Source organism: Chiroxiphia lanceolata, chromosome 4 (assembly GCF_009829145.1).
Source record: "Chiroxiphia lanceolata isolate bChiLan1 chromosome 4, bChiLan1.pri, whole genome shotgun sequence".
Classification (NCBI taxonomy): Eukaryota; Metazoa; Chordata; class Aves; order Passeriformes; family Pipridae; genus Chiroxiphia; species Chiroxiphia lanceolata.
In genome coordinates this window covers 11,793,349-11,809,511 of record NC_045640.1, presented here as the reverse complement: position 1 = coordinate 11,809,511, position 16,163 = coordinate 11,793,349, and the positions used below count along the sequence as shown (strand labels likewise).

Below are 16,163 nucleotides of genomic sequence, written 5' to 3'. Positions count from 1 at the left end.
GACAGCTGAGCATTACAATGCCTTTGAATCCGCAGTGAATCTTTCAGCTAGTGTCAGTCTGAAGCACTACTGTGCACTCTGTTTTACAGAATGCAATTTTAAGTAGTTGTCTATTTCAATTCATTTTTGTCCAAAGTCCTTGTAACACTTCCAATTTCTGATTCACAAATCCAGAAATAAAAGCTAGTTTTTCTCTTCTTCCCTGCCTCTCCATTCCCTTCTCTCATGCTTTTCAAACTTAGCCCAAATAATACTTTCAGATGCCCAAGTATACTTTGCTGGAAAAATTTCTCTTTTTTCTATTTAATTTTGAATCCTCATTTTGCTTTCACAAGGTCTGCACTCTTCACCTCTCTTTCTGTTGCACTGCTGGGGCTCGGCAGGCTTAGAGGTTTCTTCTAAGCGTGCTGCATGGCTAATTACAAAGCTGTAATTAGCCATGTGCCAGATTCCCAAGGGAGTATTGAATGTTCTGCTCATCTACGGTGTAATTAAGCTTCATGCTCAATAAATATTTCAAACTATTAAGTAATTATGTGATAGGGCAGGGGAAGTTAAGAAATGGCATGAGTTGCCACCTAATGAACTTCAAAAGGTATCAAAAGATAACAGGGCAGCTCCGTCGACCAGAGGAAAAGGCAGAAGGCACTACAATTGTGGTCATGTGAGATGAGGGCAATTAGTCACATCCCCACATAGATGGAGCCCTTGCGCAGCCAAGCCTTGGCAGAAGTTGTAGATCCCTCTCCACGTAGCAGTGTGGGTCCCCAAAAAGGTTCCCAGGGAAAGCCATGAGAAAAGGAGTCTGAAACCCTTCCCCATGCTGATGTCACCCCAAACGTCTACACAAGGCTTCTGGATCTGTGGATGTATCTTGTTTAGTACTTCAGGGTACCATGAAGTTTCACAGAGAAGCTGCATTCCACTCAGCACTACTACTGCAGGGGTACTTCCAGCCTAACCTCTTGTGAAATATCACAAGGCACACAGAAAATGTTCTATAGTAGCATTCTATAGTCAGTATTTTTCCCAGCTGAGTCATCCATTAAGATACAAAATACTGAAAAAAATACAAGTATTTCTCTCAGGTGTTTCAATATATTATGTAAACAGCGCACACATAGAACATCTCTGAGGATAAACTATGGCATCATCCTGTCATTCAACCAAATGAAAATTTTCATACTGACACTGAATAAGTCACTGCCTTCAGCAGACTGCTGATAAAAATACAATTAAAAAAATATAATTAAGAAAATAAGTCATAAATAACCCCAAATATAGGAATCCATACTGAATTATGAAACTACAAAGAAGATTTTGAGTTTCAAAAATTTCATTTGATTTAGGTAAAGCAGATTTTCCAGTTTCCCTTAGTCTGGACTTTAGTGCATCTGTAATATGAATGTAATATGAATGAATGTAATATGAATGTAATATGAATGGTCTGCATCTAATGTCTGTTCACTCCTACAGTGTGTCCATTCACATAGAAATTAGTTTTCACATCATATCACATCATTTCTAATGCATATTTTCATTTTATAATGGCTCCTTTTATAAAGGCTTTGAAAACTGATATAGACATGCATCACTGATCACAACACAAGCACATGACTAGAATAAGAAATGCCATACATACATTTTTCAAGTCAAACAGTATGAAGTAGTTCCACTGAAGTCAGTGACTTGCACTTTTTCACCCCAGGTTATGAGTTTCATTGCAAAGGGAGCCTATAACCTGAAATCCAGCCCCAAACTACAAACTGCGCTTCTCTGTGTTAAAACACATAGCATTCCAGTTTTGCTCTGAATTTCCCCACACAACATTACTTGTATGAATGGATTCTAAGAGATCGGGCTCTTATAAATGCAGGCTCAAATACTGGAAGCAAGCTCTAAAATGTTTGCAGCCCAAATGGCTAGAACCCAGGGTTGACTGCTGAATAAAAACTAGTGGAAAAAAATGTTATCCCTAAAGCAAATTCAGACAAGCAGTTCCAGGAGGAAAAGCATGCTTGAATTAATGTGAGTGCTCTGTTCAAACAAGACCGCACCCATGTTTAAATCTCTCATTTCTGTTTACAAGAGAAGGTGGCAAATGAAACTTCGCTACTTGACATTCCAGAGTATTTTTTTTTTACTTTGCAGTTGTTTCAGTGTATCCTTGTCAAACAAAGAATGAACAGGCTCAAACAAAAACTGGAATAATTTACTTTCTACTACATTTGATAGGCACAAAGGGATAATGCTTTTAACTCCTGACATTCAAAAAAAAAAAAAGGGCTAAAAAAACTAAGATACATTAAGACAAGAAAATCAAATGAAAACACTACAAGATGGTTTCCAAACAGAAGACTTGAACTATATTGGCTTTCAAAACTACCAGCCTGTGACCACAAAAGAAATGTTATACTCTGTGATAAAAGCAACTTCAGGAGGAAAAAAAAGAAATAAATGTATTCAGTTGGGCAAGAACCATCAATTTGAATTCGCAAGCACTGAACTGCATTACTATGAGTGAAGACCAGGAAAACAATACCCAATCTGAGATAAATGTATCAAGTACATGCTTTTAGGAGCCCAAGGCTAAAGTACTTTAATACCTTTTATTATTTAAAAGAGTTATTAAGATTTTCAAAAGTGTCCTAAGACCAACTTCCTTTGGGAAAAAGTGAAAAAGGTCATATGGATCACCACTGGAAAACCACCAGGTAAGGAATGTGCTAATGTGTACCATCCAAAGGTGATAGTCTCTGAAAACTCAGGACTTAAGTTCAAAATGGGGAAGTTTGCTTTAGGACACTTACATTTAAGCCCCTGCACTAAAAAAAAAGAAAGATAAAAAGTTCCAAGATAAACCAAATTACGTATTTTTTTTTCAAATGCTGTTGCAGCAAGTTCACCAAAAAATCATGTTTTGTAATTATATTATGTCTTCACAGAATATACCAATCTAAGCAAATTAGGGACTTATGGAGGTCTTAAAAGCAGGGCCAACTTTAAAATTAGACCATGTTCCTCGAGGCCTTGTCCAGCTGTGTTTTGCATGCCTTCAGGCATAGAGACTCCACAGCCTCTTGGGCAACCTAGTCACTGCACTACTCTTTCAGTGAGGAAAGAGTATTCAGTGTAATTTCAGTTGTAATTTCCCTTCCTGCAACTTGTGACTGTTGCCTCTCCAGTGCCTACATCTGAGAAGGGCATGTTTTACTCTATAACCCCTTTACTACAAAGCTGAGCTGCTGACTCATGTTCTGCTTATTTTCCATCAGGATCACCAGGTACTTTTCAGCAAGTACCTGATGTTCCTCCCATCTCGTTCTGATGAATGGCACTACTCAGTCACAAATGCAGGAATCTGGATTTATCTTCACTGAACTTCATGAAGTCTGTCAACCATTCCTCCAGCCTGGCCAGGTCCCTCTGAACGGAGACTCTGCTCACCTAAGCATTAACTGCTGGTCCCTCAAGTTCATGTCATCTGCAGAGGCTGTGAGGGTGCAATTCCTCTTCTCCACCCAGGTTGTATAATCCACCCCTGTGCTACTGCTTTGTTGTTCTGCAACATTATCTGAATGAACTTGTTCTTCACCATTTCCTGTTAGAATAGCTCAGGGGAATGCTGCTCCATTCATCTGACATTACAATAAACAGCACTGTGGTAGAGAGAAGCTCCGAAAAAAACGTATGTGGCCAAATCCTTATCTACTGTAAATTCCTTGCATTTCTAATCAGCTTACACTAAAGCAAGATCCAGGCTATTTATTCAGAAGTCAAAGAGCCAACAATGTATTTAAAAATCAGCAGGCTGCTCACTATGACCGGTTCTCAATGCTATATGTATTAGTTCACTGTTGGCATAAACATCTCCTGGAGAAACACAAGGAACTAGGTACTTCTGTCTCACTGCTGAGTTAAAACAGGCAAACAAAAACATGCTGAGTGTTTCTGTGCTTAGATACATGTACTTTTGAAGAAAGAATTACTATTATTTGAGTGCATTTATTACCAGTTGAGCCTTCCTAATCTCTAGATACCTCTTGGCCTTAGAAAAATATGCATTTTTACAAGAAAATATTTTTATAATCCTTTAAATAAATTTCTTGCACAACAGTGTAATCTAAAAAATACTCACAATGGGAGCAAAGTTAGGAAAACACTGCCATCCATTAAACCCCCACCCTCCTGCGGTCCTTGAACATCAGCCAAGCCTTCGTTGCAGCCTCCCTTAATTTGACCCCAGGAGCTAATACCATCTACTTGAGCTCACTTTTCATGATAGGAACACTCAATATATGTGACTTCCCTTGGAAGAGGGAATCAGAGACAAACAACGCTGGCTTTTCCATGACATCTATGCTGGATCATTCAAAGTTCACAACAAACTGTTTCACAAACTGGAGCCTGCTTCAAGTCAACTTGTGAGACGGCTGTTAAATAAATCTAGCTCATGCAAATTTAGTCACCTTATTGCTCTGTAGACCAGGAAATCAGGAACATCACGTGTGAGATATTCTTAACATAGAGGACACAGTAAGACTGCTTTCAGGTTTGATAGCTGATATGAAACACAATGGTTCTAAGTCTCCTTTCACTGGCATCACCTGTACCCTGAGCACAGCCATCACACGCAGGAGCTTGTTCTGATTTGCAGCAGCGAGGGTAAGGTGTGGCTTCAGCCCACAAAACTGATCAGAATAAAATTAGTGTATTAGAACATGGGTTTTTTTCTTAGAATATTTTCCTAGGTAGATCACTCTCGGACAATACATGGACTTAGCACTGCTATGTCCATTTCTGTAGGAAAAATCCAGCCCTGTCACACGTGACATTGGCTGCGCAGAATGGAAGTAGAACACAAGTTGGCACCCAATTCTGATTGGAAAGAGCACTTGCCTCCTAGAGATTCCAAGCATCGAATCACACCCTGTAATAAATGTGAAATGGACCTCAAGAAATGGTGAAATCTAACCTTAGTACCTGCTTCCAGTATTCCCAGTGTTGTCCTCAAAAGCTTGAAGATACTAAGATATGTTATGTGGGCCCTCTACTAAGAGATGGTGTGTGTCTGTGTCCATGTGTCTGTTTCTGTGCAAACCTATAAACTCACAAAGTCTTGGGCTCCCTGAGTCCTGGGTCTTGCGCAAGCCTGAAATCTGCTGAATGCACAAGTCAGTAAGTAAGTTACAATTTTCTTCTTCTTCTTCTGACACAAGAGGAAATAATAATAAACTGTTTTTCTATCCAAAGCTACTTATTTCTAGCAATTTTGTAACACAGAAGAAAAGGTCAGGGAAGAGGGGAAGACACCGGCAGGGAAGGCAATGGTTTGTGCTTGTCACTTAACTCTGCATATGGTTTGAATGTGTAGATGAGCAGCTGACTCTGCTTTTTCAGTAGTTACAATCCTATTAAACTGCTAATTTAATTGTTTAAAAAACTACCAATCCCTATTTAATGTGAGATGGTCTACAAAGAAGTCCTTCCTGCAGACACACACGTGTAGCATAGCGCAGCAATCAGCAGGATTGGCTTGGTCCCCTCATTGCTGTTCTGGTGCAGGTTTGAAGCAGATCTTGTTTATTGTTCTTTTTCGCAAACCTCTGTGAGATCTTTGAAGTGGTTGGGCTCCTTGAGCCAACAGGCCCTGTTCTACACCTGGTGTGAGGCAGACTGAGCAACTCCAATGTTAAACAAACAGCAACCCCAGCTGAGGACGGTGTATGAGTTACAGATAACAGCAGCCAGGACAGGCATGATCCATCCAAAGCAAACTATATGTTGTCGTAAAAAAGCAATTTAGAGCTACATTTGCTATTCAGGCCAGTCTGATGCGTTTAAACAAAGACTGTATTCTTTAATACAGACATACACATGTGTATGTATATACATAAAAGAAAACTTTATAAGATATGTCCAGATGAGCATCCCTCCAACTCTCTGCTCCTTTTTCCGGACTCATCATGCTTTTTGTTATTGCTATTATGCCTTGCTATATCCCAGGCTTAAAATAGCACACATCTGAGGCTCTTTTTTCCTTACAATCAAAGCAACACTACTTGCTGGGTAATCAAGCAACAAGCACATTGAAGTATTTAAGAAAATAACACCAATGTGAAAACCTACTACATGTATGCAAATTTGATAAATTAATTTGTTTTTAAAAATTTATCTTTAATAAGGGACTTTCTGTTCCTTCAAAGTTTTTCTTATTTTCTTCCTTTAAAATTAATTTTTCTTTTTCTTTTCTTGTCACATTATCAAGTTAAAAATACAGTAAATTTATTTAGATACAAATATTCCTAAAAGTCTAATATTCTTATCACTTCTTATTCTTAATAGTAATTCACAGAAAGATACGTTAGTTTAGGTGAGTCTTTATTCAGTCCTGTCATTGCTCAGTCAATCAAAAATCAACCTCAGGAATTTTGCCTGAACATCAACTTGGAAACTAAGCATTCTGTTATAATAAATTATATTTGCATTTCTCCATCTTATACTACTACTCTTTGAGAGAGGTGGATGCTACAGCAAAACTGTAGCATAATGACCATGGATCACACAGCCAAAGGAAAGCCTGAATAAGACAATGGACAGGAAACATAGGCCCATGTATCTGTAGGATAAACTGAGACTATTTGTAATATTTACGTTATTCTAGGAGGATGTTTTTGTAGGAATTAAAAATAAAACAAACTCCAAGTTTCCACACTCCCCACTTGAAGTTTCAATATCCTGTATAATCATCCAAAACTAATGAGTTTCATCAGTATCTTTCTAAAATGTCATTTGGTCAGACATTTGCTAGGTTTTTGGCTATTCTTTTTTAGTTAAATTGCCTGCAAACTGATTTTTTTGAAATAAAATATAATACCATACATAATGTTATTCCTCTCTTCTTCATTGCTATTACTTAGGCACCAGAATATCTAGCATGGTAAACAAACAGGACAAATGCTTGCAAAGCTGTTGAGCAAATATCATTCCTACCTCCAGCCTGGTCCTGTCCACATCCTTAGGCAATTTCACACGAACTCGGTTTGTTACAATAAGTGTTTCATAAGGATAAATCTGTTAAAAAGACAAGAGCATATGAACTCCAGCTGAATCTGATTCTGATATGTGGAAATGGCCATGTGGGGAACTTAGTAATTTAAGTGGTACATACTTGCATCCTGATTTGACAAATATTTCACTGGGACAAAAATTAACAACAACAAAAAAAAAAAAAAGAAAGGAACCCATGTAACCTTGCTAGGAAGTGCTGATTCTGTTTGTTCTTCCAGTGTTGGAAAAGCCCTTCTTACCTTGTATTCTGCAAGAGAATGAGAACAGGTTCACAGTTTAGAATTTGTAAGGTTCTTTTAGTGTCACCACAATAAACATTTAGGTACCTCAGAAATTTGTTATGTTACTACATTTCTTTCCTCTCAATAGTTTTTGGATAACTGCATGCATAGTAAGAATTTAACCCCCATGCACTGAATGCCTATAACACTGTCTATTACCAAAGCAATAGTCCTTGAAATCAAAGGTTTATTACAGAAAATCCATCTCCTGATGCCATTGGGTTACACGGTGAGTATGTCTGGCAAAATTGGGATTTTCTTTTTACAGGAGGCTTTTGTGCAGAGTTAAGTCAGTCTGTCATCCAAAAGTCCTGCCCTTATTGTTCTTTACTGAAAATAGTTAAAATATATGGATTATTACAGGCATGTCAGTTTGGGAACATATATGAAAACCATTAAGATAATACAATATTCCAAGATGCCAACATCCTGCACTTGGGCTAACTGCAGTGGGAATAATGATAGAGAAGAAAAAGTTATTTGGAGGTGTGTGGACAATGAGTCCTGGATCTATACTAGCACAAGAGAATTCTAGTAAGTCTGTGTAACTATATATATGACTACCAAAAAGTCATCTATTCTCTGATTATTAAATGCAACCAGGATAGCCAATATGTTTTCACAGACCTTTTTATGGTCTGAAATAAAAGACATAAGTCTACTTTTCAAAACCTGTACTTTAAACTATTCAAACATAGAGACAAAGATTTGTATCAACACAGAGGCATAAAGTGAAGCATCAGAATAAGATTTTTAAAATGGGTTCAGGTGTCTTGGGAAATAAAATCCTACTCTTCCCCAGGAATTGATGCATGTTCCTAAAATTTCTCAGCTCTTTTGAAAATTCCAACCCAAGTTCCATATTGAATTCATAGTCCACTTAAACTGCAATAAAAAAATATAATGCAAATAAATTCTCATTTTTTAATTCTGTACATTTTAACCACACTGTAGCACAAACAAAAAGCACAATGGACTTTTTTTTTCACATTAGCCTTGAAGGAGTGATTATCCTAAATTTTCTTCTGTCTTTGACATGAGACCAACACCAGAGAGTCTGTTGACACATATCAAGGATCCTACTATTGACTCAGCCTGGTTGCATCACCTTCTGACTTGCAGGACTTCCATCAGGCCTTTATGTTAGGCTTGGTAAACAGAAGATTCTCTGTGACAAATATGACACTGAGCTGTGTCTCTCTTTAGGCCTTATTATGAGAACTACAGGATGACCTCAGAATAGTAACCTTTATAGTAATATGTTAACAAACATTCTCAAAAGAAGAAAACACAAAGCGGAGTGGAAATGATATTGCAATGTACCTTTCATCCCCCAGCTTGCCTCCTGGTCCGTTTCATATTGGCCCATGTTTTCAGGCTGACAGAGAAAGAAAGAAGTAATGTAGCATCAAAATACACCACAAAACCACTCTGCACGTTGTTGAGAGAAAAAAAAAAGAAAACCAGCTGGTACTACGCAACCGAAATACAGATCCTTGAGTGAGACAAAGAGAAATAAGTCTCACTCTAACTAATTGTTCAAGCAAGCAAGGTAAGACTGAAACTGTCACATGCCCTTCCCTGTGATGCAGACATCTTACTGACATCATCACAACTCACTTATGCTGCACTGAAACTTTTCTCCTGCTTTCTGCTTCACACCGCTGATGCCACTAAGGCCAGGGAGAACTGTGTATATGTGCTACCTTTTTCCTTTGCTGGCAAATGCTATTAGGAAAAACAGTACAGGAAATCAGAAAAGCATTATTATATGACTTTTTTTTCCCCCAAGTCTCATTTTTGCCTGTTAGGGTATCAACAGTGTGCACAGCTATGCTCACAATAACCTGCAAGCCTCCTTATTGTTTGCTTTTGGTTTGTTCTGTTATGCAGCACTGGGATGGCTGATTAAACATAACAAACCACAAAAGCTGGTATGAACCTACAATCCAAACAGGGGACATCTATTTTAAGAGGAATTTTGGCCTCAAGGATTTGACCATGAGCAACCTTTTCAACTTTTCTACAGGTTTGAGATCCTTTAGGGGGGACAGATGCTGCCATCTGCTGCTTTCCCATCACATTGCATGGCTTCCTGAATTTGCTTTGGCTTCATCTGTGGGAAGCCTTGGGATGGCTTTGCTGCCTCACCAGCACAGTGCCTGGGCATAAGTGGCTGGGCACTTCAGTGCCTTGATCATTTCAGGTTACGGGCAAAACTTATTCTGAAAAGTCGGGAAAAACTCTTGACTCATAGATGGGAATGGGTTTATACAGACCCTTTCAAATTCCTAAATCTTATTCAATCAAATGTCAGTGCCACTCATTGCTTCAGAGACAAACTGAGGCAACCAGGTATCAAAGCAACACATGCATAACTAGTCCTGTAATATTAACTCAAAAGGATGGAACTTTCAGTAACTACTGAAAAATCCATTTAGGTACTCCTTGATAGTTGCTCTCTTGTAGCTCCTACCAGTGACTCTCAGTTTGACTCTTATTACTGGGGAAGTTTAATCCTGCTTATGTGCTTTTGCAGGTTTCACATCTTCCTTTTGAGAAAGAAGTGAATTTGAATGAGGTCCTGTCCATGTAATTTGGATATAAATCAATCTTCAAAATGTAAGTGCACATGCATCTATGTATTGACAGCTTATCACTATAAAGCATAATGATTTTTCACCTAAAAATATAAGCCATGAACTGACAACCCATAATGCTAGGCTCCAGAGAGAAAGACAAGCCACAGTGTCAAAGATGTCTTTTTTCTAAAGACTAATAAAAGTTGCAAAAAAAGGGTTAGGAAAAAAAACGCCTAGTTTGATCTGATCATAATTTGGTTAGGCATTTTTCCTTCTAGATTGCTGCTTGTCATTCTGTCTGTAGTTTCCTCCCTGCCTTAAAAGTACAATGACTGTGTGTATATATACACATACATACACACACACTTGTGTGTGTGCATACCGGAAAAAAGCAGAACATGGTTCAAGAAATACAATGGACGCAGGCTGGAGCAGCTTTGCTCTAAGATCATTACTTGCCTAATTACGGGCCTAACCATCTCTATCATTAATTCAGGCTATACTGTGATCTATTAATATGTGCAACCTGTACATTTTAGACCTTTGTTTGTTTTGGGAGGAGACTCAAGGTTCTTAATGCTCATGATGCACACAATTAAAAGGAGACGCCTCAGTCAGCCTTATTCTTACAGAGAGACAAACTCTAACTCACACAGGGTATGAATCTGTCAGACAGGGCTGGCAGCCAAAACACCTTTGAAGTGTTATTACTGTGCAGATTTTCAACTAGTTACTAAGTTGTCTCTTTATGAGACATTATTTCCTGGAGAAGGTATTTAAATGTATACCTACCTGATGTAAGCCATTCTTTCCATAGCCAGGTAGAGAAGCAGATTTAGAATATGGAAATCCTGTAAAAGACAAAAGATATAGCTATATTTTTTTGCAAATCCTTTACAGCCTATTATAACACAGAATCCAAGAAAATATCCAGAAACAGCAATTACAAGATCAGTAAGTACATTCTATCAATGAGATGAAATATAACTGAGCTATGCTCATCTTTTCTCCATATTTCATGTACATGAACATGTGTAACAATGTCTAGAAATAACAGCACACCAGGGCATGACATGAAGAGAATTGTGGGGCTCATGTTATGGAAGCTTTATGCAGCTGTGTGATGCAAAGCTTGTGATTTGAGAGCTTGTGAAATCTCTGTCCTCCAACTTAGTGTTAAATCATGACTTGAAACTGGGATTAAAGGTATCATCATTTTAGATTTACATCACTTCTGATCATGCTGTATGTAGTCTGGTTTTTGGTTCTGTTTCTTAAAAAAGAAGGGTTGGTACCCTACCACTTAAAAAAAACCTTAACAAACATAAAATTTCTTTTGCTTTCTGTAAAACTTCTTGGAAAAAAGCAAAAATGAAGATATAGTTACGGGTAAAGTAAATCAGCAACAGTATAAACACTCAAGTGAAAGAACATTTTTAGATGGAGAAAATTGGCAAATGGTGTACCATGGATAAATGATGTAATATAGTGATGAAACTGTGTGTGGTCACTCTGAGACAACTGAAGAGCCTTTACTTCTAATGATAAGACCCTAATAAGAAAGTTTAAAAGTTAAACAGTAGATGAACAAACGTGTGTAATAAACATTCTTGATTCCAGTACAGGAAACTATGTTAAACTGATGCAAAGTGTTACAGAAGTCAGTTAGTTCAAAGAACTGAATGTACAGCTCTTCTTTCTGTCAAAAGTTTTAGCTGTCTGTGTGCAAAAAGGAATGTAGGAAGGGAATCTAGACACCACTGGATTAATAAAAACCCTAAGGAGATTATCAGGAATAAGCATACAGAAAGAAAAAAACAAAAGGTGGATCAGCAAGGAGCTCATAATGTGCTGAGATAAAGTGAAGACTGCCAGAAGTCAAGCTAAGTCAAACACTGAAAATGATATTAAAATAAATAGCAAAAGTTTCTCCAGCTATCCAAATAAAAAAGAAACAAGGAAAGAAGAAGTGAGATCACTGGGAGTTGTGCTATGTCAGTACTCAGCACAGGGGAAAGGTAACCTAGTTAAGGGCTACAGCACTGAAGGAGTATTTCATCCACAAAATACAAGGTGGAGTACTGAGCAAGGATGGAAAGCTAATGGAATAAGGGTATGCCAGTGAATCACAGTCATGATAAAACCAAAATTCAAAGCACTTAATGTACTTAAAGATGGAACAATAAGATCACATTAAATTGCAAGTCCAATATCTCTTACCATTGAGTTTTTTATATTTAAGAGAGGGAAAAAGATAATGAAATGAGAAACTTATAACTGCCTGTTATCTGAATGGCAGTGACACCAGAAGGCAAAAAGTATAACACTTGTGACACAGAATGACTGTATCTGCAACAAAACTATCATCTCTGCTCCTGCCTGGAAAAAACTGCCAGTGTTGAACATCAGCGTGGAGTTCAATTTCTTGGCTACAGCGAAGACGTAGAGAGAGATGTAGAGATGTAGGCGAGAGAGTTTTGTACTATCTCCAAATAATATTACTCAGTTACCAAGGAAAAATGCGCTAAGGTAAAGACCAGCTTGAAACCAGACACAGCCCAAGTGAGGAGCCGCCTCCCCGGCTGAGCCGCATCCGCGGGCACAGGCGACACCGTGTGGCCGCCTGGGAAAACCCAACGGGAGAACTGAGCCGAAATGGCCCAAAACACACTAGTGAAACCCGCTGACTCCAGAGGGGATTGTATTTCACCGGCTTCTGTTTCCCACGGACTTAGTCACCACCTTAGACGCTTTTTATTTTGCCTTTTTTTGGTTTTTCTTCCCCCCCCCCCCCCGTCACAGCCCGCTGCAGATATACTGGGACAGCGAATTTTTTGGAGTAACTAGCCAAGACAAAGCAATCTTTCTAATTAGGCAAGTTCTGAACATCAACTACCCTCTGCAGGAATATGGTTCCTGCTTTTTCCTGTATGACATTCGCTCCAATCTGGGTATTCTGAGGTTGTCTCTCAGCACATCAGGGACACGTGAACAGCAAGGGCTACACACTTTGCTATATATCTTCTTTCCTAAATATATGACACTTAAAATCATGAATTATGGTACTTGATTAACCATCAAACATTTACATATACAGTAACAAATACCCATTCACACAGGTGGAAGCAAGGAGATGCAAGCTCCACTCTTGCCTGCCAGTTGCACAGGCCTCTCACTGATGTGCATTCTTGTTAGGTGTGTTTTTCTGGGCATATAAATCCTGTAATGTGGCAAAATACCTTCTAGAGCAGAATAATCCTTCCCTGGTTTGCTCAGAGGCTAGACAGACAAATGCAGGGCTGTTTTCTCAGTATATTTGGACACATCACCAGCAGTTCGCAGTCTGATGCCTGCTAATTCCCCCTACCCTGCATGTAATCACTTGGCACCAAACCTATACCCAAAAGGTTTATTTTCTCTGATAGTCACTGACTATGCCACAAAGATGGGGCTGGAAGTCAGAGTTCTCAACCATAACGGCAAGAGATAGGGAAGCTACTCTTCTGTGGCCAATGGGGCATGTGACAGGCTATAAATATTCAGAACTAAATAGGGAAACACTCAATAGAGAAGGAACTACTTAGGATGTATGTGGGTATTAAAATAGTCAGTTTAGTGAATAAAATCATAAAGAAAGGGGAAAAAAAGTGCAAATATCAGGAAAAGAAAACTTCCTCAATGTCATTTCTGTGTAGCTGCTAATTGGGTAATGGGGCCAACTTTCATGAGGGACCGAGAAATGATGATAAAACGCAATGGAAAATGAACTACAGAACCTATATTGCATTGGCACAAAGGTGATATTGACCCTGACACAGAGGTATAAACTATCTTTTACACTTTTAGTTTTAATAGCTCCACATTCCCAAGAGAATTAAAAATCATAAAAGAAATGCAGGTATAGAAGAGTGACAGGTATAGCAATATTCCCAGGGAAAAAATCAACACGATATGTTGTACCTGTATAACACAGTTCTTGGTGTGCTACACACCTCCCCCTTTTGTGCTCGAGGACTATTCTCTCAATACATGTGTAGAAAAGATTCAGATCAACTCCAGAAAGCTTCCAAACACACCCAGCATGTGTATTACAATGAAAGGTTTAGGTGTTCATTAATGGGCAATGACTTAGAGATGTTAGGTGTGTGAGGTGGTCAGACTTGGTTTCCCCTGCCCAGGGGGAATACACCTTGTGCACATGTATGAGATCTCTGGTGAGGATTGAGTTATCAAATCCCTTCAAGTTAGACCAGTGAGACTGATGATCTGAAAGAACTTTTCTTCTTTATCTTGTTACAGCTTTATGACAGCATCTGTTTTCCCTCTTTCTTGCATAGCTAAGCCATAATTTCCTTAATATAAGTTGATGGAGCCAACTATCACATTACCAAAATGCCCACAAGACTGACATCCTAGCCTCGCTGCCAGACATGCCTTGCATTGGATGCATTCTTTTGGAAAACTGCTTCCCCAACTTGTTTACCCCAGATGACCTGCTACTGCTGTGTGGTGTAAAGTGGAGGAGGCACGGAGGGGAATGGCCTAGTTATCTGTTAAAATTCATTTAACCTATTTTTTGTCATTCGTGTAATCTAGAAGTAAAAATCAGACCCAATTCTGATGCTCCTGACTTGCTGAAATGTGGAGTAAGAAACGTGTAGAACATGCTTGTGGTATTGACAGCTAGCATGGGCATATGGTCTCCAGACCTGAATCTAGCTACAAAATTACTCCATTTTCCACCTGGAAGATTTCTATGACCTTATAAGGTTGTAAATGTGAGCATATGCTAAGTTAACACTTAGAGAAAAGTATTCTTTGTGCTTATCATAATACAGAAGAAGTAGCTTTACCAGTATTCAAAATATATAGTTTCTGTCAAGAAGTATTTAGCACCAGTGAAAAATTTGCCTGATACTGCCATCCTTTCTATTGAAAATAAATAGCATATAATAAATAGGCACTTTTAAGAGGGGCAGGTTTTTGTGGTAAGGAACCTCTGCTCTCCAAAGACAACAGTTCATTTATACAGGCAATGCTGCTTCTTTCACTTACATGAAACTATAGTTTTGCTATCGAAGTTTGAAGGCACTGAGCGCTTACAAGCCATGGCAGAACAAACAGACAAATAGGTGTAATTATGACTGAGAGATGAAGCACAAAGCCAGCTAGAGCTATGTGGCCCTGCAGCAGGGCCACCTTCCTTTGCCACAGGAAGGAAGCCCTACTCAGCTTTGCCAGCAGGCCGGGGTTGCAGCACTCACGGGAATCTCTGTCGGTTCCGGCAGTAAGAGACAGGGACCGTGTTTCTGAATCCGGGGAATTAGTTCTGGTGTCCATATCCCCTTTCAGAATAAGCCAACTGGTCTTCAGCTGGAGAGAGTAAAGAGCCAGTTACAAGATACAGGATTAACACCTGAATGCAGTTCCCTGCTCCACCAGTCTCGAAGTCTTGTGAACTGCTCATATGTTTATGCTCATTGCAACTCGTACCATCCTTTATCAAATTATAAAGGACTGTATAATCACTTAGACACTACAGCTACCAAAAGCTTCAAACTTTCAGCTGGGCTGAGGATAGTTTCTGTGTTCGTGAAGCTGCCCACTGTGCCCCACTGTAGAAGATGCACTATGGCATTTTCTTATAATTAATTTGCTATTAACATTTTTCTTCTGTGTTAATATGCACCCTAAGTAAAAGTCCACAGGATTAGCTGAATCACCAATCTATATATTGAGACCGAGCGAAAATTCATGAGCTTATTGCTCTTAATCTCAATATCCCTACTTCTCTTTACTGTAGAATGTACATTCTAAACCCTTTGGGTGAGAGATCAAGCTTTTCTATGTCTTCTTGGAAAGGTCCTAAAAGTAGTAATGATTATTTCAGTTACATGAAAGAACACTTTTATGTATGAAAATGTTTTAAAAAACAGTTGCTTCAAGGAAGATCAATAAACTACTCCCTCTTGTTCTATCTGATCATTACCTTCTTACTGTCCTGATCCAAGCTTCCATCCTCGCCTTCTGATCTTCTTGCTGCTGGAAGATTAAGTTAATTTTAAAAATTAGAATAGACTATAACATTTTTTTGGTCTTCTGTTCTGACTGCAGTTATGTTACAAATATTTTTAAGAGGGGGAAAAAATCAATTTAAAATAAAATAGAGCTGGGCAGAAAATTATGCGTAGAGCTATGGTTTCACAGAATCACTTAAAATAATTTTGAA

General features: G+C 38.6%; 1 protein-coding gene across 15 annotated transcripts in view; it reads right to left on the bottom strand.

Annotated features, from left to right (window-relative positions):
• Positions 1-16,163, bottom strand: part of ABLIM2 (actin binding LIM protein family member 2) — a 140,273-nt gene that overhangs the window by 7,779 nt on the left and 116,331 nt on the right. For 10 of the 15 annotated variants that reach the window (XM_032685220.1, XM_032685226.1, XM_032685229.1 and 7 more), the window contains 6 exons: positions 15,924-15,976; positions 15,199-15,307; positions 10,727-10,785; positions 8,676-8,730; positions 7,254-7,318; positions 6,994-7,074 (listed from right to left, as the gene is read on the bottom strand). In XM_032685220.1, the coding sequence (XP_032541111.1) occupies positions 6,994-7,074; positions 7,254-7,318; positions 8,676-8,730; positions 10,727-10,785; positions 15,199-15,307; positions 15,924-15,976 (422 nt within the window). The remainder of the gene's footprint in view (positions 1-6,993; positions 7,075-7,253; positions 7,319-8,675; positions 8,731-10,726; positions 10,786-15,198; positions 15,308-15,923; positions 15,977-16,163) is intronic. The other 5 variants (XM_032685222.1, XM_032685230.1, XM_032685232.1 and 2 more) reach the window with 2 other exon arrangements.